This window comes from Lupinus angustifolius, chromosome LG04 (genome assembly GCF_001865875.1).
Source record: "Lupinus angustifolius cultivar Tanjil chromosome LG04, LupAngTanjil_v1.0, whole genome shotgun sequence".
Taxonomy (NCBI): Eukaryota; Viridiplantae; Streptophyta; class Magnoliopsida; order Fabales; family Fabaceae; genus Lupinus; species Lupinus angustifolius.
The window spans coordinates 4384123-4407572 of NC_032012.1; the positions used below are offsets into that span (position 1 = coordinate 4384123).

General features: G+C 33.9%; 5 protein-coding genes across 7 annotated transcripts; 4 read left to right on the top strand and 1 right to left on the bottom strand.

Annotated features, from left to right (window-relative positions):
• On the top strand, positions 506 to 4713 carry LOC109345195 (probable inactive receptor kinase At5g58300). Of its 3 annotated transcripts, XM_019584038.1 has the most exons (4): positions 506 to 638; positions 706 to 759; positions 2238 to 3591; positions 3805 to 4713. In XM_019584038.1, exons 2-4 carry the CDS (start codon positions 745 to 747, stop codon positions 4431 to 4433), a joined length of 1998 nt encoding a protein of 665 aa, XP_019439583.1. In that variant the 5' UTR covers positions 506 to 638; positions 706 to 744; the 3' UTR covers positions 4434 to 4713. The 3 variants fall into 3 exon arrangements, with proteins under 3 accessions (XP_019439583.1, XP_019439582.1, XP_019439586.1); XM_019584037.1 differs by having other exon boundaries at positions 506 to 759; XM_019584041.1 differs by lacking the exons at positions 506 to 638; positions 706 to 759 and adding an exon at positions 1031 to 1315.
• Positions 5410 to 7095, top strand: LOC109344792. Its single transcript, XM_019583539.1, has 2 exons — positions 5410 to 6254; positions 6893 to 7095. The coding sequence occupies exons 1-2, from the start codon at positions 5506 to 5508 to the stop codon at positions 6906 to 6908; spliced, it is 765 nt and encodes a 254-aa protein (XP_019439084.1). The 5' UTR covers positions 5410 to 5505; the 3' UTR covers positions 6909 to 7095.
• Positions 7987 to 11709, top strand: LOC109345196 (eukaryotic translation initiation factor 2 subunit beta-like). Its single transcript, XM_019584042.1, has 10 exons — positions 7987 to 8107; positions 8309 to 8358; positions 8723 to 8831; positions 9034 to 9089; positions 9220 to 9274; positions 9398 to 9492; positions 10273 to 10418; positions 10552 to 10694; positions 10877 to 10962; positions 11430 to 11709. Exons 2-10 carry the CDS (start codon positions 8314 to 8316, stop codon positions 11505 to 11507), a joined length of 813 nt encoding a protein of 270 aa, XP_019439587.1. The 5' UTR covers positions 7987 to 8107; positions 8309 to 8313; the 3' UTR covers positions 11508 to 11709.
• On the top strand, positions 13077 to 15438 carry LOC109345197 (protein NETWORKED 4A-like). The gene is made up of 2 exons (XM_019584043.1): positions 13077 to 13485; positions 13698 to 15438. The coding sequence occupies exons 1-2, from the start codon at positions 13233 to 13235 to the stop codon at positions 15140 to 15142; spliced, it is 1698 nt and encodes a 565-aa protein (XP_019439588.1). The 5' UTR covers positions 13077 to 13232; the 3' UTR covers positions 15143 to 15438.
• On the bottom strand, positions 16892 to 17753 carry LOC109345198. Its single transcript, XM_019584044.1, has 3 exons — positions 17394 to 17753; positions 17282 to 17308; positions 16892 to 17191 (listed from the first exon to the last, which is right to left on the bottom strand). The coding sequence occupies exons 1-3, from the start codon at positions 17557 to 17559 to the stop codon at positions 17001 to 17003; spliced, it is 384 nt and encodes a 127-aa protein (XP_019439589.1). The 5' UTR covers positions 17560 to 17753; the 3' UTR covers positions 16892 to 17000.

Genomic DNA, 23450 nt, shown 5'->3' on the forward strand with positions numbered 1-23450 from the left:
ATTTTTTAAGGTTATGATGGAATTGTTAGTGAGTTATGATATTATCTCATATAACATTTTTATCACCCTTTCAAATATTAACTTGAAACTAGCAAAAAAAAAAAGAGGGATAGAAAGGATGGATGCAATAATAAAGTCTCAACTTCAATAACAAAGTATAGACAATGATTCTCCAAGCACGTTCCCAAACTTGTTTTAAACTAATTAAAATGAATTAAAAATAAAAAATATTAAGTATATTTAATATTTTTTAACTAAACATATGTCATATTTTAATTTTAATCGTTTCACTACAAATTTGTAATATCGGATCCTTGTCACTAAAGTACACTACTACTAAATAAATAAAGTCTCACTCTTTCTCTAGGTCAATAATGAAAGAGAAGGTCAAAAGGGTTCGGGTGAGGTTAGTGTGCATTCTCATGCATTACATTGCTGTCACTCTTATTCTTTAATCCCTCACCTTACTTTTTTGTTCCCTCTTTTTTTATTTATTTCATTTAATCTCTATAACTTATTCATAAACAGAAAAATTTAAGTCACTTTCCTGAATCCTTCTTTTCTCTCTCTTCAATTCCTTATGAAGCCTCTGTCTTAAGTTCTTTTTGTAGCTTCTATCACTCTCTCTACCTTAATATACTCGTTCTTCTCTTTTTCATCCAAATTCCTCTGCTTTATGTGTTTTTTATGAATGCTTTAATAACCACTTCTTCATCAGTGCTATGTAGTTTCAGCTCTGAAACTATGAGTTCATTTCAGGTGATTACTCATTGAAAAAAATTGTCTTTTTCTCTCTATGCATGGCAATTTGTACACCTAATTTAGTTTACAGATCTGGGTTGTTTGAGTAGTATGCATTAATGCTCCACATTGTGGTATGAAATAGTGGAATTTGCTTCAAGAAGTTTTTGGTTTTTTTATTCTGGTGCTAATTTTTATGTTTGGAACAGTTGAGGTTTTGGTTTTTATTCAGGATCTGAAGCTACTTGTGGAAAAAAGGTTTATTTTTATTGGAAAAAAGGTTTATTTTTATTAGAAAAAATAAATGCTGATTTAGTTGTTGAGCTACTATGACTGTTTTTTATCTTTTAATTTCCTACCAAATCCATTAAATGGGGCTATGCATTTAAGAAAATTTGGGTTTTTATATTCATTCATTTTATTCAATGTACAAATTAAGGTCAACTTTATGAAGAGGGAAGCTTAAGAATTGGTTAAGGAGTTGGCTAGAAATTTATATTTCTCTGAGAATAAACTGCTGAAATGTTAGTTCCAGTAATCAAACAGTGTATGAAGTTACCATAAAGCTAAAAATGTTAGTCCTAGACTTAATTTTGCATTGATTGTTAATGTTATCCTTTCCCTCACTTCTCTCTATCTTCAACAAAAATCTTGAAAATTCTTTTTGTTGTTCAAATCCTTTTTTGGTAGCTGAGATTTTGTTTTGACTTTGTAAAGAAAATATTCATACTCTTTCAAGTTGGTTATATGGTAAACCAAACATTGTTCCTTTCTTAGCATATGTTTCAATTGGACATGCTTAAAGCGACCGTTTTAACTTCATCTAACGTTGTTGGGATAATTGTTAATTCCATCGAAAAATTTCCAAATTGTGTGTTTTTTGTTCAACTTAATAAAAAAATTTATTTATTCTTCTTATCTTCTTAGTTACTGTATAGGGGGGTTTCACTCATGTACATAACATGCTCGAAGTTATAGAGCCTAAATTGCTTTTGTTCTATTTTAACTCTACAAAGATGAAGCTAAAGTGGAGCGTGCTTAAACCTGTTCAGTATGTTTCTGATATTTTAGGAGATTTAATAGTTTAGAGAAGACAATTATAGTTTTTTATGATAAACTTATGGAAATGTTTCTGTATGTAATGGATTATCAGTTGGTGTAGTATATCCCTTCATAGCTTTAAAAGACAGCTTCATTTGGTTTTTTATGTGTTCTTAATCATGGATAGCATATTCCTCCATTATATGTCTCTTGATATTGGAAATCTTACAAGTAAACAAAAAAGACTGCAAAATCTTACCCAAGGTCTGCATTTGACTATCTGTTCCTCGGTTAATTAGGATGCTTCCTTTTTATATTATTGGGAATGGTTCTGTTTCAACTTTTATTTTCTAAATGTTATTATTATATTTTTCTAATCTCGGTTTGTTATATATTGTTTAATTCTTCTAGCTGCTGCATCCTAACCTTGATTATGGACATGTTTGCTAAACCAGGAAAATATGAAGGCTGACAAAGTTTGCTCTGAATTTAAGTCTCAAAATCCTATACCTCACAGAAAACAAGTCTCTATGAAGTTCTATTCTACTTCAGTGGCCACTTTCCTTTTTGTCATAGTTATCCTTTTTCCTCTGGCTATTGCTGATCTAAATTCAGATAAGCAAGCCCTTCTTGATTTTGCTACTGCTATCCCCCACCGCCGAAACCTCATGTGGAACCCAACCACATCTATCTGTACATCTTGGGTAGGCATCACTTGCAATCAAAATAGAACTCGTGTTATTAGTGTCCGGCTCCCCGGAGTTGGACTCTGGGGCTCCATCCCAGCCAATACACTTGGCAAGCTTGATGCCGTGAAGATTATTAGCCTTCGCTCCAACCGTCTTGGTGGAAATGTGCCTGCTGATGTTGCTTCTCTTCCTTCTCTCCAGTATCTCTACCTTCAGAATAATAACCTTTCTGGTGATATACCTTCCTCATTGTCACCCAAACTCAATACACTTGATTTGTCATATAATTCCTTCACTGGTGCCATTCCCAAGATTTTTGCAAATTTTACAGAACTAACTACTTTGAATCTCCAAAACAACTCGCTATTTGGAGAGATACCTAATCTCAATGTTACTAATCTCAGGCTTTTGAATTTAAGCTACAACCATTTGAATGGCTCTATCCCTGCAGCTCTTCTTATTTTTCCTAATTCATCCTTTGAAGGAAACTCTCTTTTATGCGGGCCACCTTTAAAGCCATGCTCCATAGTTTCCCCTGCACCTAGTCCTGCTTTCACTTCAGCTCCATCTGCAGCTCCTGGAAGAAAAGGCTCGAAAAACAAACTGAGTAAGGTAGCTATCATTGTAATTGCTGTTGGTGGAGCTGTTGTGCTATTTTTCGTAGCTCTTGTTATTGTTCTTTGCTATGTAAAGAAGAAAGATGGTCAAGGCTCCCGCGAAATTAAAGAGAAGGGTCCTAGTGGTGGTAGAGGTGAGAAGCCAAAAGAAGAGTTTGGGAGTGGGGTCCAAGAACCTGAGAAAAACAAGTTGGTTTTCTTCGAGGGTAGTTCTTATAATTTTGATCTTGAAGATTTGCTAAGAGCTTCAGCCGAAGTTTTGGGAAAGGGTAGCTATGGTACTGCATATAAGGCTATATTGGAGGAGTCAGTGACAGTTGTGGTGAAAAGGTTGAAAGAAGTTGTGGTAGGCAAGAGGGACTTTGAACAGCAGATGGAGATTATCGGGAGGGTTGGACAACACCTAAATATCGTGCCACTCCGTGCTTATTATTATTCAAAAGATGAAAAGCTTTTGGTTTATGACTGTGTCCAAGGTGGCAACCTATCCACACTCTTGCATGGTATGCATTTCATCTTCTCTTAATTTCAGTTAAATCTTCTAAATTTAAACTTGTCTTTCTTCCGTTCCTTGTTTGAACTTGTTTTTTTTTTCAGTTAAGATAATTCAAAAGTTTGAACTTTCTATCCTTAGTTGTAATTGTACTTGTTAAATTATCTACCTAAGCCAGATAAAACCGTTGATTCCCTTAAATTGGATCTGAATTTGATTACAGGAAATAGATCCGGTGGAGGAACTCCATTAGATTGGGATTCACGAGTAAAAATATCTCTAGGAACTGCTAGAGGAATTGCCCACATACATTCTGTTTGTGGTCCAAAATTCACACATGGAAACATTAAGTCCTCAAATGTCCTCCTCAACCAAGATAATGATGGCTGCATTTCTGATTTTGGCCTAACCCCACTTATGAATGTTCCTGCAACCCCTTCTAGAGCCGCAGGTTATCGTGCTCCTGAGGTGATTGAAACGCGTAAGCACACTCACAAATCAGATGTGTACAGCTTTGGTGTACTCCTTCTGGAGATGCTAACTGGAAAAGCACCTATCCAATCTCCCGGGCGCGACGACATGGTTGATCTCCCTAGGTGGGTGCAGTCCGTTGTTCGGGAGGAATGGACTGCTGAGGTTTTTGATGTGGAGCTAATGAGGTACCAAAACATTGAAGAAGAAATGGTGCAAATGTTGCAAATAGGCATGGCTTGTGTAGCAAAGATGCCAGATATGAGACCTAGCATGGATGAAGTAGTGAAAATGATTGAGGAAATCCGGCAATCTGACTCAGAAAACCGACCGTCTTCAGAAGAGAATAAATCCAAGGACTCAAATGTTCAGACTCCATAAATTTAACCAGGAAGCATAAATGGTAGGTATATAAGAGTGCATGCTTAGTCAAGGTTTCTCAAGCTGTGTTCAAATCTTTCTGTCCAATTGTTCAATATTTCTCATGGATGGAATTAATTGAGTCCATTTCTTCTATAGGTAGGTTGCTTTTCAAGAATTCTTATGTATTAACATCATGATTCAATTGATGATCTTCATTCAAGTGCATTTGGTCTTCTGTAATTGTTGTTGTGCTGTTTGTTAGCCCTGAAATGGATATGCTTATTACATCATCTTATCATACCATGGTTGAGTAATGCTCATAAAGAATATAACCTCTCCACTCTTCTTCCTTTTTAACATTGTGGCAGTACAATAATAAATGCTTTAAATTAATATGTTCACCTTGGAAAATGCTACAACATAGTCCTATGTGGCACTAGTACTATATATAAAATATGATAAAGTATGGTTATTTTGTCTCATGAGTATCAATGATATGATATAGCATTATGTCATTGGATCTGTATAGCTAATCTATCTAGTAAGAACTAAGATTAACTTGAAAATTGATTCTTCTTTGATTTCCAACATGTATATATCTGCATTCCTCTAAGAAACTCCTTTGTTTTCAATCGGTTAAGAATAAATAAATTTTATTGGCTGAAAAGACATTTAAATAGAAATGTAGATAGTATATTTTTTGCATTCCTCTGAGAAACTCCTTTTTGTTTTCAATCGGTTAAATATTTACACAACCTTACATTATATACATGAACTACATAATAAAAAAAATAAAAAACACACAATCTAGTTATTTACAGACATATTTTCTATACAACACAAGCTTGCAAAGTTAAGACAGTTTTTTGGTTTTATAACAATGACCAGCTATATTTCTGTAATAAATCCCGAAAAATTTAAGTTGTCACATGTGTTGTACATTGTTACTACCACCCTTTATTTACCATATATAGAGTTGTCCATTTGTGGTGACAAAAACCTATACCACTTTGAGAACAAGAAAAAACATTATCACACAAATAACCTATCTTTGTGTAGGTTTTCCTTGAGGTTGGTCAGCTGTAGGCTAATGGCGGAGCTACAGCGGTCAACCAGCAAGCCGGCCCTAATGAAAGACTCATCGCCCGGAAGCTTTCCCAAGCAATCAGGCCGCCATGTCGCCTTTGAGGACCCCTCCAACAACCGCTACTCCGGCCTAAGTGACATTGATTCTAATATTGTCAACCGCGATAAGCAAAGGTTCAACCGATGTTGCTCCACATTTTGTGTATGGTCATGTCTTTCTTTGTTCATCCTCATCATCATCTTTGTCTTCATTGCCATTTTCTACTTGATCTTACTCCAAGCAGGATTGCCCGAAATAAACGTTAGGTCCTTAAACATTACCAAGTTGGAGCTTGATAAAAACTCACAAAATCTGAATGCAGATATAGGTTTAGGGATAAGGATTACAAATAAGAATGAGAAGACAGTGATCTTGTATGGTCCTCTTTCTGTTGATGTTGTTGGTGAGGATGTTCCACTAGGGAATGCTAAAGTTGGAAGATTCTCTCAAGAGGCACAAAATGAGACAAATTTGGATTTGAAAATGACAATGGACAATGTTATGGTTGATAAGGATGCTGTGGATTCTCTTAAATCAGATATTGATGCTAAAGAGATGGTTTTTGATGTATATGTTGGTGGGTACATTGGTTTTAAGATTGGAAATATGTATATGACTAATGTGCCTTTTCTATCATCTTGTCATGAAATCAAGCAGATGGATGTGGATTTTGGAAGAAGGCCTGCATGTGATGTCAGGATGTTTGCTTTCAGGTAAAAAGTTATTATGCATGGTTTTAAATTATGATCGTGATATGGTTTATCGACCACAATCGTGGAAAGTGATTGATGTGATCGTAATTATGGTTGCAACGTTATTGCGAAAAATCCTTCAACAATCTTATTATAACGGAAGTTACAAATGATCATTTAAAATTATTTCACTATTAGATTGATAAACATTTTAGTTAATAAGCATTTGAATTTGAGGTTTTCATATTCAGCTTGGTGAAACCATGGATGACAACTTTTAGGTAGAAGTATTTGAAGTTGTGATTGATTTTAATATAGATAAAAGAATAAACTTATACAAGAAAATTAAATTACATATGCATACAATATTGTGTTCTTTAAGTTGAAAATTTTAAAATTTATGTCACAATATAGTGGAACATGTCTTGAATAATGGACTTTGCTAGGTTTACATTGGTAATGATTCCCATGAATTCTGTTATTGCATGTTCAGGGACTATATATATATATTAGTTGCAGCAATACAAAATATGAAGAAACTAGTTAATGATGTCTTTATTTTATTTTTGATAAGCTAATGATATCTTATTTATTAGTTAACAGCGTCTATATATATTACTATAACAACTATACTAACGGGTTTAAATTTGGTGGTGCAGGCCTAAAAGTAACTGATGAAAACAATTACAAGCAAGTTTTGCCAAAAGCAACATTTCATTTCACCATTGGTGAATAAGTTTATCTAGGGCAAGATGATTTAATTACTACAAATAGCCATGTATTCATCAAGCCATTATAGTACATGTACATCTTTGAAGTTCTTCAATCTAGATTATATAAATTTATGTCTTCTTCTGTTGGATATGTATACATATGGTCTATGCATATATGGGAAGTCCTCTAAATCAGTTCTAATTTAAGATTGCAAATGGAAAAAGAGGGTGATGGAGGATGTGATGTTTCATCTTTCCTATACTCTCAATTTGCAAATAAAGGCTATTTTATTACACTCAGGTCCATCATCGATTTAGACATAATATGAAGTTAATAAATTGATTCGATTAATAACATTAAAAATTCTAAAAGATTTATGATATTACCAAATTAAAAAACATTAATTATTATCGCACAAGAATTATTTTACTAAAAGAATGTCACTAAATAAGTGAAAACATCAATAAATAACATATCTTTAACACTTTAATTGCAATTAAGACACAGAAAATTTGTTTAGTTTAATTGAATAATTAATATTTATTACAATATAAGCTAACAAATAATATACATTAATGCAAATAAGTTGAAACCATCTGATTTTTTGTTTTCTTAAAAAAAAATTAATTGTAGTTTTTTAAATTGATTAAATCGACAAATTGAAGTGAACCATAAATAAACAAAATAAAATCTGTGAATGTTTTTTGGTAATACTAAAATATCTTGTCATCTTTTTGTAAAGAAATTAATTTTTTTTGAGATTTGTGACTGCTTCTCCTTTTGTTAGGAAAAAAAAACTATAAATATAATTATAAATAACGTTAAAAAGAAAAAAAGTGTGAATAATGAAGGCGTTGATCAGATTGGAACGATAAAAGAGCTAACAATTGATTATAATAATAGCTGTATACTCAACTCAAATCTTAACTATAAATTAAATAATAATTTTAAAAATTGAATTCAAAATCCAACAATTAAGTGGTTGTTTCCAAAACGAATATATTTACAAAAAAAGTGAGAGTTATCAAAACCTACTATTTAATAATATAGAAGTGCAACGCTGCGTTTTAGAGTGCAAAAGAAAGAGGTTTTGATTCCAGACACAACGATAACTCACCGCACGCCACTCTTCAACTCAGCCGATTCTTACTTTCTCACAGGTTCCCTTATTCTTATTTCCGATTTTTTGTTTCCGATTTTGCCCCCCTCCCCCATTTCATTTAATGGATTCAATGATTGTTTTGTTTTATGAGTTTAGATCTTTGATTTTCTGATTTTATTTTGTTTTTGATTTTATTTATTGAAAATATTTATCTTTTAACTCCTTTGATTTTCCAACTCGTATGTTACTTGGGATTCAGTAATCATGGCAGATGAAGCACACAATGATCTGAAGGAGGAGGTTCCAGAAGTAAGTTTATATTCTTCTATTTTTTATGCAATGGTGAGGTTGAGTATCGCGCATCGGTAATGTTGTTTGCCTCGGAGATCACAAGTTTAAATCCCAGAAACAACATCTTACCTTGCGAGGGTAAAACTGCATACACACAATTCTAAACTTAATGGGACTGTAGGAGCCTCATGCACTGCACTGCCGTACATGTTTCATTTGATTGTGTGTGTTGCTATGTAATTGATATTTTAAGTTGTAGTCTTTGAATTGATATTTCTAGTGATGTCATTTAATGTATGCAATTCCTGATTGTTAATTACCTTGATTAATTTAGTATTTGGAACCCTCCAATATTCTAATCCTTGCATTTTGTAAATGTTAGGTTGTGCCATTTGATCCTACTAAGAAGAAGAAGAAAAAGAAAATTACAATTTTGGATCCTGCTGACGATTCAGTGGATAAATTGGCCGAAAAGACAGAAAATCTGTCAGGTATCTAAATTGAAACAAGATTTTTCCTTCAAGGGTTTTTGTCTTCAATGCTGTTGTCTGAGGGGGAAGTTCTTGCATAATCCAATCACATAATTAATTAATAGATAACTGTCATAGTTAATTAATTATGTCCGAATTTCTCTAAATTGTATCAGTAATTGTGCTTGTGCATTGCTGATTCCAGTTAGCTTTTCGCTTGCAGTTACTGAAGGTGCTGAGAGTACATTTATTGGTTTAAAAAAGAAGAAAAAGAAGCAGGTATCACATACTGACTTTTTATGTGGTTCTATTAACAAACATTTTTTTCTCCTTCGATAGCTTAAGCTTTTGATGTAGCTGGTTTTTTGTGGGAAGCAATTTTAATTCTGATTTTTCTGGGTGATTTTAGGTTGAAATCAGTAACTTGAATGATGAGAGTGGAGATGCAACTGAAGATTTGGATGGTAAGCAGTTGGATGTACTCATAAAAGTTATGTATGACCTTTTACAACTGGATGTTACCTTTACAAACAATGTCTTGAGGGAAGCTGATTAAGTGCTGAATATTTGACAAATTCTTTGCTTAGCCTTGGATCCTGCTGAAGAAGAGGAAGGAGACACTGCTCCTTTGCAGCCTCGTTATCCTTGGGAAGGGAGTGACCGTGATTATGAATATGAGGAGGTAAATGATACTTTGCATGCTTTGTTCTTTAACATGCAAACCTTTAAATGTTATTCTAATTTTTTCTAATGCTCTTATCTTCATCACCTATATCCGGAAATGTTTCTGAACTGATTTTACTCTTTGTCTTTGATTATGCTGAATATCAAGATTAAGGGGCTTGTGAGTCTGTCCTCCTTTATGTCGCCGCTCACATGGGCTGCTTTTTTGTTTTAGAATCATCAGAGTTTTTAACCTGGAAGCATGTTAATTAAATTAATGATTTACATGTGCCTCAGAATTACTTCTGATTTCATAGTTTTACATTCAAAGGTTAGCTATCCTTGTTTGATCAACTCCAACTATAGATTCACGAAATATTACTTGTTGAATTGGAGGGTTTTAGGTTGGAAGGAGGAAAAGAGAATAGAGGTTCAAAATAATTTGATATGATGATTATGTGATGGGATGATACAAAAGAACCCAATAATCCTATTTATACTAATTTTATACTCCTAATCCAATAAGGAAACAAATAAAGGAATATAAATTGGAAATTAATCCTAAGAGATCATCCCAGACACTGAAATATTGTAAGAGATAATAACAATAGTATAAGATTTTTTATATGCTCTAAAACATTACCTAAATCATTTTTTTCTTCACTCTGGTTCTGTATCTGCTTGGTTGACAAATTTTGCGATGTCTTCTGAATTGTAATGCCATCTGCAGTATTGTATTATTTTCTGCTTGAAGATTTTTTTCTCCTGTATTTTGAGTGTTTGATGTTTTTATGAGCAGCTTCTGGGCAGGGTCTTTAACATTCTACGTGAGAATAATCCTGAACTTGCTGGAGACCGGCGGAGGACTGTTATGAGGCCTCCACAAGTTCTTCGTGAAGGCACAAAGAAAACTGTTTTTGTGAATTTTATGGATCTATGCAAAACGTATGTTCTTTTATTCACCTGTTGGCTATATGTGTACCTAATTTTGGCATATTTATCTTGACTGTCACACAAAAATAACTTTTGTTTCATCCATAATCTCCTTTTGTTAATGTCTTGCCACCCAATCTTTTAGGATGCATCGGCAGCCAGATCATGTCATGGCTTTCCTGCTTGCTGAGCTGGGTACGAGTGGCTCTCTAGATGGACAGCAGAGATTGGTCGTGAAGGGAAGATTTGCACCAAAGAACTTTGAAGGAATTCTGCGACGATACATCAGTAAGTATTTGTTATAATATTACATCTTTCGTTATATCATTCCTACTTCCTTGTATAAATTTTGCAATAACTTCAAGTGATTACAATTCGTTTCATGCCTCTGATTTGTTTTGTGGTCATTACATTGTTGTGTATTATTGGCCTTCGGCTTAAAGGTTTACCTATATTCTCTGTTTTTTCAGATGAATATGTCATTTGCCTCGGATGCAAAAGTCCTGACACAATACTTAGTAAGGAAAACCGTCTGTTCTTTCTTCGGTGTGAAAAGGTGAATTTTCTACACGCCACCTCTCTCTCTTTCCAATATAGACTGTAAACTGGCTTCATTGTTTACCCTTCCTCTTTTGGAAAGGCAGGAAAGGTTTCTTGATTTCTTCCTTTCATGTAATTTTAATTGGGTCCCCCAGTTTGTGATTAATTACTTTGCCAAGGTTGTCTTTTGATGAAATTAGTTTTGCATCTTGTTTCAAAATTTTCTGTCACCTTCACGAATTTAAATTTTTATCATACACGTGCCTTGTACTTAGTATTTACTTAAATACAAACGTTCCTTGTTCCTTGATTACGGATTTCTGTTTGAAGTATAAAAAAGACAGGAGGGTAAATGTAATTTTTGAAACTCTTGCCATTTCTCCACCTTTCATGTCTGCAATTGCTTATATTGTTATGGTAATGACATCAAATGACTGAATCCATTATTCATTATGTCTATCTATTCTGGTTTGGTTCTTGCAGTGTGGATCAGGAAGATCAGTTGCTCCAATCAAGGCTGGTTTCGTTGCTCGCGTTGGCCGTAGGAACGCGGGGACATAATTTTATCTTTTCATTTTAAGATCTGTTAGTTAAGACTGGATGGGGAATTGGTTTCCCAAAATTTTCTGCTCTGCTTGATGTATCTCCTACTTAAATTGTGCTTATCACCTGATGCTCTTTCCGAGTATATGATTTTATACATTCTGTGAAAATTATCATGTGTTAACTGAATCAAGAAAATAATATCATAGGTTATATATTATAGGTTACAAATCATGGTAACAACTTATCAGTTTGTGGGGTAAGAGTACATACATTTATCGTTTTAAACTTCACTAGGCGGGAGCATGGTTGATTTTTTTAATATATTGGTTGACATACTAATTCTCTTATACCAAATGAAGTCTTAGATAACCAGCAAATGGAATAGATTTGATCCAAACTGCTGCTTTATTTGATCTAAAAAAACATGTTTTGTAATTATTTTTTAGCCTTCTCTGCTTCATCAAATAATTTCAAGGGTGGCGAGGCATGAACTTCAGCAAACCTCCTTCCTTGTGCAGCATATATGTTGTAGGAGTAAGGGCTTGTCTTAGTTCCTAGTTCACTACTTCACTTCCCTTGTGACTAATCATTGGGGGATACTTTTTGTGTTGGAAGATGAGTCACATCTTCTTTTTCAAACTTTGTATTACTTATGTGTAATTCTTGTTTCTCATTGGCCAAAAAACTTAAATATGAATTAGATATATATTAACTTTATATTTTTTGACCGATGAGAAATAATAAGTATATAGAGTGATGCGCATTTTAGAACAGAAGATTTGCTTATGAAGATATTATATCTTTTGTTTGAACCACATGTATCTTTACTGATGCAATCTTGTTCTGGTCGAATAGAATACTATAAGCGATAATGCAATTGCATTCCTTGAGACTTTAATTTGAAACCTCTAGTTAAAGTAGAATAGCTAGGAGAGTTGAATTTAAAACCTAGTTAAAGTAGAATAATTATGTTAAAAATCGGTCTGTGTTGATAAAGGAGATGGGGTTGGCTTAAATACTTTTGACATAACTAAAATATGGTGCAAAGTTAAAAAATTACATTTGCACATGTATCTTTTCAAATTGTATAAAATACATTCCAATAAAAATCTGTGAATATAAAAATGTGCATTCCTACAAATACTCATTTGAATGTAAAAATACATTCTAAATAAGTTTTAGAGCAAAAGTACATTCATGCACATATAGGTGAGAATGATTTTTCTAAAAGAATTATACTCTATATTTAAACAATGGTATATTTGTATGGGTGATAACCATTAAGATAGTAGTGAGAATTATCTATCATCAAAATTAGAAGATTTTAGTCCATATACATTTTTTTCCTTTTCAACTCCTTGGACCATGCAATCGGTTCCACCCTCTCCTATATTCTTCCACTTTATATATCAAAGGACCCTTTTTAATAAAAGTCTTCACTTCTGTTCTTTTTAGACCATTAATGTTAGGATGTTTGTTCAAAACATTCTAAACAAAGAAAAGTTAAAACAAGTAAAGAAACTAAAATGGGTGTCTTATTAGAATCTTGCTCCTACCTTTATAAAAAACAAAAATCTTGTCTCATTTCCTTACCCTGAAACAGGGACAATATAATAAAAAAATATATTTAATTTCCCGTTCCCAACTTCCCAATTGTTGGGAAGGGTGGTTGATCTTTTGTTATTTATTGTGTTTAAATTATCAAAGTAACTTAACATTCCATAATCATTTTTCATCACAATGAAGAGATTAACAAAAAGGTTGTTAACCTCAGAGATGGACCGTAATGTGAAGCAAATGCTAAAGCTGATTGAAGAAGATGGAGATTCATTTGCTAAAAAAGCTGAAATGTATTATCAGAAGAGACCAGAATTGATTTCTCTTGTTGAAGATTTCTATCGTGGTTATAGATCTCTTGCTGAACGTTATGATCATGTGACATCAGGAGAATGGTCAAAGAATATTCCCTCTGATCTCCAATCTCAAGCTTCAGGTGAGGGATCCTTCGTAATATAAAAAAATGTAGCTCAGTGCACGAGACTACCACTTAGTAGTGGGGTCTGGTGAGGGTTAGAAGATGCGTGCAGCCTTACCCCACAAGCAGATGACCGTTTCAGGATTTAAACGTGTGACGTCATGGTCACTACACAACATAATTTATATATTCAATCATTTCTTTGATGTGTTCTACATCCATCCTTTCAGGTATTTCTGATAATGGTTCTGAGACTTCTACATTACATTGCCATTCTCCAAGAAGGCTAGGACGTCGCATATCTGGCGGCAATCGTGCTCCGGGGTTTGATTTCTTTCTTGGTTGGGGTGGAAATGATTATGATTCAAGCCAAAAAGATGGAGGAGATTGTGCTTCCTCTACCTTAACAGATTCTGATGATGAATTTGATGATGCTTCATCCATTAACAGTTATTCTGGTTTATATGGGAATGGTGTTGGTGATCATGGTATGAATAGAAGGATAATGGACTTGGAAATCGAGTTGCGTGAGGTGAAAGAAAAGCTCTGGGTGAACGAGGAGGCATGTGTGAACGATTCATCTAAAAGAGCAAGGATTGATAATGGTGAAGATTTTCGCGCTAAAATTAATGCATATGAACAAGAATTGAGGATTGTCAATCAAAAATTAAGACTTTCTGAAGAAGAAAGCACCAAATTGAAAATTGAGCTTGAAAAATATAGAACAATGGAATCACCAAATTTGCAGGTTGGTATTGAAGAAGACTTGGACCTCAAGTTATTAGAGCCTCAAGGAAGAATTGATAAGGAGATTGTTAAGTCACTTATGGAAGAGTTAAGAATCACCAAAGAAAAACTTGAGTCTTCACAAATGCAAATTGCCTCATTGAAACTAGAGGCTGGAAAATCATGTGAAAGTATTCATTGGGAGGAACAAGTTAACTTGGCTCAGAGGGACATTACTGCTTGGAAAACAAAGTTCAATTGTGAGAAAAGAGAGAGAATCAAAATTCAAGAAAGACTTGAAAGGTTGACAACTACTCTAATTGATAGAGATAATGAGATAAGAGATTTAAAAAAAACTGCTTCTGATGCTGCAGAAAAAATATACTTAGAGAGAGCACAATTGAAGTCTGAGATATTCAAATTGTTGGAAGAACAAACTCGTTTGGAAGAGCATATTAGAGAATGGGAATGTCTTAGCCAATCTTTAGAGGAAAAACTCATGATTGAAATTGAGATATTAAAGAAAGAGATTGAATATGGAAAGAAGAATATAAAAGATCTGAATGAAAACCTTGATGCTTTGAAATTAGAGAGAGATAATCTCATTGAAGAAGTTGGTTCACTTAAGGAAGAAATAATTTCAAGAGATAATAAGATTGAACAACTTGACATACATTTGAACCACTTTCACATGGATTATGTGGAGCTGATTAGTGAAATGGAAGAGGCACAAGCACAAATGGAACAACTAAAATCAAGAACTATGGAACTAGATGAAGAGATTGAAAGACAAAGAACTGAGATCAAAGAAGGAGCTGAAGAGAAACGTGAGGCCATAAGGCAACTATGCTTCTCACTTGAGCACTATAGAAATGGTTATAATGTGTTGAGAAAGGTTTTCATAGGGCACAAACGGTTTCCAGTTTTGGCAACCAAAATATATGCATAATGGTCTTAAAATTCGGTTACGATCACGATTGCGTTTATTACAATTGTGGAAAATTGCAGGCGATACAGTTTGATCTGATGTTATTACAAAGACTCCTACAATAACATGGCAGCCGCAATTTAAAACCCTACATGTTATGTAATTCTACTTATATTTTATTTTCTTATCTTTATTTCTTTGTATCTAATATGCCTATTCTTATACTTTGGGGTGTAATAATATATATCACCCAAAGTCATGAGAAGGTATAATTTAGAAGTCATAAGTCATAGCCATTGTTTTCATGGTTTGTTTGACACTTGGCATGTTTACCTTATGTTTGCCATCTGGTTCATATAGGAAGATGTGTAGGGCAACCCTTTTTTTTGTTAAAAAGAAGGGCCCTAAAATCCTAAATAGAAGATGCTGAAAAACTGGATAGGTTTGTGGACAAGTAAATTAGAGAGATTTTATCCCCATCTTGTATGATATAAAGGGGAGTGCAATATTCATGTTTACTTGGAAGTTGGTTTTAATTGTTGCAATGAATGTAAAAGAATTGTGAATGGATTCCTAGAAAATTGAAACAAATTTACCAACATTTGCTTTTGTTTCTTACTTTTCTAAAGAAAGAAGAAGATTGTTTCTTAGAACATTAACCTACACAACAATGTTATTAATTAACATCGCTGATTTTTTATTTATTTATTTTCAATATCTAAACCCTTATGCTCCATCAATCATCATTTATCTTGCTCCACTAATTATTCCTTCTACCACCATTTCCAATTTTTTTAGATTTTAATGAAAATCCCTTGGGAACAATAAATTCCTCTCATCAATCGGTTGAAAATTATGCCTAAAATCTCTAAGTTAAATATACTTTCTAAAAAATATGAGTCTCATTTATAAACAAAAAAATCTTGTTTCATTTGTGATAAAAGATTCATAACAGACCTTTGATAGGCAGTCTAATATACCACAAATGCAATAAATGAATTTTTAGTTTTATTAGTTATGAATAATATATTAATTATAAATGTTTCCATTCGTACAAATTTTTCTGACATAATACAAATAGGGGTCCCTTTATATCAAATTATATTGTGCTAATCAATATATTGTCAAAAAATGTATATGTGTTGATCTATTAGTTTATTAATGAATATATATATTAATTATTTGTGTTAAATTTAAGAAAACTTAAATATCAATTGATATAAAATCAAATAATATTTTTCGAAGAAATGTCACATTAATTTTAATGTATATAATGAATTGCTAAACAATGTTGAACTTTTTTGTGAAATTTAGTATATGAAATATATACGATAGAAACTTTTAACCTAACAATTGGTTTGACTAAATTTATTTTATATAAAAAATATTAGCAATTAAGAGTTGACTTAATTTATCTTCTAGACTTCTAATGAATTAAAACCCCCTTCAATTAACAACTAGGCAATCATAATGTTGTTGACAGATATAGAAAGATTTCACAAGGAACCAAACTCATTAAGTTTTACTCAAAACAAATTTAGAAGGAAAAAAAGTTATAAAATAGGTTGCTGGTTGTAGTGAAGAGTGTAAGGAATAAAGTGAATGAGAGTAATGGTTCGAGTCTCACCCACAATAAATATTAATATACTAACATTATAAATAAAAAAATTCACAGGTAAACCAAATTTTTTTCCTATGCAGCTGATCTACCAGCAATGACATTAAATCAAAATTTCTTTTTGGTTGAAATTTAAAGTCAACAACACTATTAAAAGACAATATCCAAACCTTTGTTTTATTACATTGGAAATACTCTTTGAACAACCTAAGACACAATCTTATCCATGTAACAAAGAATGTACTAGTAGTGTATACTATACTAATTATTTTGCAAGCGATTAAATTGATAAGCCACAGCAGAAATAATTATAATTGCTGGAAGTGCAACAATCACATTATTGAAACCAAGAAAAAATAATACAAGGAGTGACATAACAGCCAAAACATCCCAAGGAGGAAGAGGAATTCTGAAACTAAGGCTTGTCTCTGAGGTCGAAGATGAAACTAGTTCTTTTGAGGCAAAAGTAGAATCTACTTTAGTGTCAAGTTGCTTACATAATTGAGACCGAACATTTGATTGGTTCCCTTCCAATGTGATACTCTCATCTTTGTTGTTGGATTCTGAAGCTACAAATCAAGATCCAAAGTAAGTTTAATAAAAGCTTGTTCAAGAAAATAAAATTTTAAGAAGAAAGAAAAAGAGTGTTATTACCTAAGGAAAAATCTTGTGTTATATAGTGATCGTGGACAATAGTGCATCCTTCAGAAGCTGAATCTCTCAGCTTTTGAATCATAGGCAGTGGAGAAGCCACCGAATTATCAACTTTTATTATCACTAAAATGACCATAATGAGAACAATTTTGTTTGTCAAAACCATTACTATGTATATAAAGGAATACTAAGAAGCACGTAGACAAATGAAAAGAACTCATAGCTCAATAGTTATAAAGGAGACATTCTCGTTTGCCAATGCTAATCGCATATGTGCGTGCAAGCAAGATCAACAATCTAATTAATACGAGACAAATCTTACAAACACGTTAAATCTTTTTATGATTAATGTAATTAATATGATAACGTTATAAACACGAGACAGATCTTAGAACACATTAACCCTTGAGAACCTTCCTTTTATTTATATATATATATATATATAATAAAATAAAGAGTGATGAATGACTTGAGAACAATTCTTATATAAAAATTGCGAGAATGAATCTTATAACTAATCATATGTAGTTAGGATTAAAAGTTATTTATTAATCATATGATAATCATATACATGTATCTTTTAATCTTGATCATTCAAATAAGATCTAATAATTCATATTAAATAATGTTCTCATTTATTACAATGATGCATTGTTCTCACTTGAGTCATTAATGTAATATGCATTGTTACTGTGTATCATCTATCATTGATTTGTATTAATTTATTGGAAAGTCAATGATAATTAGTAATGAATGATAGATGTGTTCCCTCTACAAATCCTTCAACTTAGGAGAAAGTGACATGTCACGTGTAAATTAATTATTAATAAATAAAATATCACTTTGTGACATGTAACTTTCTTGTGGTTAAATTTTTTTAGTATGAGAATATATCATTATTCATATTAATATTAATAATTGTGAGACAACAACAAATTATACATATAGAGACACACTTTGTAAAACAATAACAAGTGATGCATATAGTGGCACACTGTGTGAGACGACATCAAATGTGCCCATCTTACAAATTCTTCTACTTATAAGAAAGTGACATATTTACTTATGAAATAATCATTAATAAACAAAATATAACTTAGTGACATATCATTTTCTTATGACTAAAAAAAGATTTCTAGAAAAATTTAGAATAAGAATATAAATCTTTTCCTATATTAATAATCTTGAGACTACAACACGTGCATCCTTATGTAGTGACTATCATTGGCAATTTGGGCAAAGCTCATGGGGTCCATCCGCCTGCACCTTTTGGGCAGGCAGTGCATGAAAATTGTGTCCATCCGCCCTAAAATGTCGCCCAACATGCCATTTTCGCTCATGGGCATTTCAAATGGGCGGGCAGGGCGGTCCATGGGCATCAATGAACACTAAAATAAGAAATTTGATGTGTCAAGTATGACAAATGTAATTCATGTTCTCACCACTTGAGTGCATGTCACAATTTTCTAAAATACAAAATATAATATCTTACCAATTACATGCATGTCCGGTTTATGTAAAACTAAGATGTTATATTTTGTGTTTTTAATATTACTGTCACACTATGTATCCATGTTTAGGGCTGGCATGGTATGATATTTCATGTCCTATTTTAAAACGGGCATGCCCATGTCCGCCCTAATTTTGGTAGACATTGTGTGGACATGGGCAGGGCAGGCAGGACTGCCCTAATTGCCAAATTGAAGTGAATGAAGTGGTAACCTACAAGTAGTCAAGGCTGGCACTGGACGTGTTCCACTTTGAAAAGGCTCCCCAACCCTTTGTGCATCCAACAAACACCTTTTCATTTTGAAACCGAATAATTACAAATCAAAATAAATATATAGAATAAAACGATGAAGCACAGAGTGCATGAATGAGTGTGGTTACATCAAGAACATTTCGAAGCACAATAAGAGACTCGAAGTCCTTAGCGGTAGGAAGTTTTTCATATCTTCGAACTCGAATGGAATATTCCATAGATTTCGTATATTCCAGTTTGAGTTTGAAGATTTCAGATTTCACGTAGCAGTAACCGCAACTTATAGCATTTTACTCTTTTTTCCTCATCATTTTTGTATCGCATGTTCATTTAACTAAGGTATTTTAGCTTGTATGACTCTATCATTGTGTTTCATTTTTTCGTCATGTGGTCCTCTTCCATTCTCTCCTTTCACGTATTTTGATTCACACCCAGTTTCTCATATCTTTATATTTTTATTCAATTCGTGTTAGCTTCGCGATTTTGGTTTGTGTGATTCTCTGTCTATCCCATTTTTTCACTCTGTATATTGAATCATCACAGACATTAAGCTTTATATATGTTTAACATTTCATATGTTAAATAATATCCTGAAAATTTAAGATTGTGATTAACTGGACAAGTCTTTATGTGAGTATCTTTATGTTGTTGGATGCTGACACTTTGATTTCATTTTGAAACCTCATATTAGATTGTTAGTATCTTAGGGAATATTACTCTAGATCACAATATGATAAGAATATTGTATCTATTGAGTATTTCAATTCGAGATTTGGTGTTTTTGAAACTTGTTGAACACTAATCTAAAAAATAGGTTTCTAAATAGCAGAAGCAGTGAACATTAATATAACAAATAAAATAGGTTTCTAAACTGCGAGTCAGGATCAAGCATGAATATAAGTTTTCTGAATAGGTTTTCTTTCTATGCTTAATTTGTTGCTATGCTACTGATTGAAACACAATATAAAGACTAATGTTCATAATTGTTGTACAATAGAGTAGTCAAAAACTATCCCCAACTATACAAGATGTTGCTCAATAGTTAAACCCCTATGATTTACTCAAGGGAACACCTGAGAAGAGGTTAATGGAGGATAACAACCCTAGAGAGTATTTCAGGAATTCAGTTCAGAATTAACAATGAACCATTCAAGGTAAATCCCTTCCTTTCTCTTCACACCTTCTTGGTGTTATCCTTTAGAGTTCACTCCCCTAAATCAAGATTGTGGATTTGATGAAACAAGAGAGTCTTTATGCCTCATAAGGATGACCTATTATTTTATCTCAGCTTTCTTTATTTTTATTGAATCAAGTAGTTCTGTCTCTTTATTTTTATAGTACTGTTATGTACTTTAGTTAGATTTATATTGTTGATTTTTTAGTTTGTACTTCTATAAATTGGATACTTTAACAATGTACCACTTCAAGTTGTTTATCTGGATGTAATAGAGCTGGCATGTGGTAATGTTGAGCCAACAAAGTTAGTTACACAAAAGGATGAAAAAATGTTGAGGAAAGGGAGTATGGTCAGGAAAGCCAACACTAGGCTTGGGGAATATGTGGTGGGTTAATAAATAGTGGATTGCAAGGGTGAGGAAAGCATGGAATGTAATGATGATCCTTTTCTCCTATATGTAACCAATTCTGTTTTCCTTTCCCCTCAATTGCTTTATTTCTTCTTCTAGAGTTCTTTAAAAAAAATACATTGCAACGACAGGCCCATATATTAATACAAGAATTTCTCTTTTTCTGCATTTCCTTTCTCTTCTTCTTGAGCTGTTATTTCTATAAGCATTACATTGGTGCTTTCATCCCCACCATGGCGAACAACACGTGGATGAAGGATTTACAAGCGGAAGTTAAGCGCATCTCTGAATCCATGGAGCTGCACTGCGCGAACTTATATAATAAACTGCAACAGTTGGAGGTGGAAAATTCCACTCGTTTTGAGAAAAATGAAAAGGTGACTCTGACCACTGATTCCAGGCTGTCCACGAATAATGATGCGCTTGCCACCTTGTTACAGCGGAACTCATGCTCGGAGGGGAATAAATCTTCCTTTCAAGTAAGGTCCGTTAAACTTGATTTTCCTCGTTGTGATGGCCAAAATATAGCTAATTGGATTTTTAAGGCTGAGCAGTTTTTTGAGTATTATAACACTCTAGATGTCGAACGTTTACTGGTCACGTCAGTTCATTTGGATCAATCAGTGGTTCCTTGGTTTCAAATGATGCAACGGGTGAACCTTTTTCAGTCGTGGACCCAATTTACTTGTGCGTTGGAGCTGGATTTTGGTCCTGCTCTGTATGAGTGTCCTTGTGCTTCTTTATTTAAATTGGTTCAAGTGGGTACAATGGCTGAATATTATTTGGAGTTTACAGCTCTTGCCAGTAGATCGGACAGTCTGAGCGCTGAGGCGTTGTTGGATTGTTTTTTGAGTGGGTTACAGGAGGACATTCGCAGAGATGTCAAGTCTTTGTCTCCTCCTAGTTTATTAAAAGCAGTCTCCCTAGCAAAATTGTTTGAAGAAAAGTACCCCCACATACACAAACCCAGGCCACTGTTTGGCCAACCACGCCCAACAGCCACTACTAGTCACATTCCTATGTACTCCAAACCTTCCACGACCCTGCCTAAAACAGATCACTCACTACCCACATATAAATCCCAAATGCCACCACTGTTACCAACCCCAAACACTAAACCATTTTTACCACAACAAAGGAGCCCAATGATTAAGAAAATGTCGGCTGCTGAAATGCAAGTATGCCGGGATAAATGGTTATGTTACTTTTGCGATGAGAAATTTTCATTCTCCCATAAATGCCCAAACAGACAACAACTGATCATGCTCTAATTATCTAAGGAGGAGGCCGACGTTCATTCTGATTCGGATAGCCCTGAACAAACTATTCCTACAATACCAGTAGGAGAACACCATTTATCTTTGAATGCAATGAAAGGTGGTCTAGGTGTGGGTACCATCCGGTTTTCTGGACAAATTGGCCAGCTTTCGGTTCAAATTCTTCTGGATGGGGGCAGTTCTGAGAGTTTCTTACAACCTCGCATAGCTCAATTCCTCAAACTTCATGTGGAACCAGTGCCTAGTTTCAGTGATCACATTAGGAACAGCCAAACTATACAAACCGAAGGGTGGATAGAGCAGTTAGTAGTGCAAGTGCAGAATCAGGAACTAGTACTTCCTGTGTATTTATTGCCAGTGGTGGGTGCAAACCTGATTTTGGGGTCCACTTGGCTAGCTACTTTCGGCCCTCATGTCGCAGATTATGCTGCGTCACTTATTGAATTTGTGCAAGGAGAACAGCGAGGTCCCCCAACACCAGCTCACTTACATCAGTTACGCAGAATGCAATCCACCAATTCGATTTATAAATGCTTTGTTATCCAAAGGTTGTCGTTGTGCAAGTCGTCTGATGATCAGGGCCTTGGTTCAAACGAAGTTAGCCCCGACTTAGCTGCATTGTTACAACAATTTGATAGCATGTTTCAAACTCCAGATATCTTACCACCAGTTTGTGATCGAAACCATGTTATTGTACTCCACAAGGACTCTAAACCAGTAAAAGTGCGACCTTATCGGTAACCACATAGTCAAAAAGAACAAATAGAATTAATGGTGCAGGAAATGTTGGATCAGGGTATCATTCAGCATAGTACCAGCCCATTTTCTTCGCCTATTGTGTTGGTTCGATAAAAAGATGGGAAATGGCGATTTTGTACCGATTACAGAGCCTTGAATGCTTTTACAGTTAAAGATAACTTTCCGATGCCAACCATGGATGAATTATTGGATGAGTTGTTTGGAGCCAAATACTTTTCGAAGCTTGACTTACGTTCCGGTTATCATCAAATACTGTTACAACCAGAGGATCGTTATAAAACATTGTTTCGAACGCATCATGGACATTATGAATGGTTAGTCATGCCGTTTGGGTTGACTAATGCTCCGTCGACTTTTCAAAGCCTTATGAATACAATGTTCCAACACCAATTGCGCAAATACGTCTTCGTTTTCTTTGATGACATATTGGCCTATAGTGCATCGTGGCCGACTCACTTAGAGCATTTGGCGGATGTCTTACAAACTTTGCAACATCATCAGTTATTTGCCCGCCTATCAAAATGCTCGTTTGGCAAACAAGAAATGGATCACCTGGGTCACATAGTGTCGGGAAAAAGGGTTGCAATGGACGCGGCTAAGGTTAAGGCAGTGGTGGAATGGCCTCAACCTAATAATGTGAAACAAGTGCATGGGTTTCTCGGTATCACAGGCT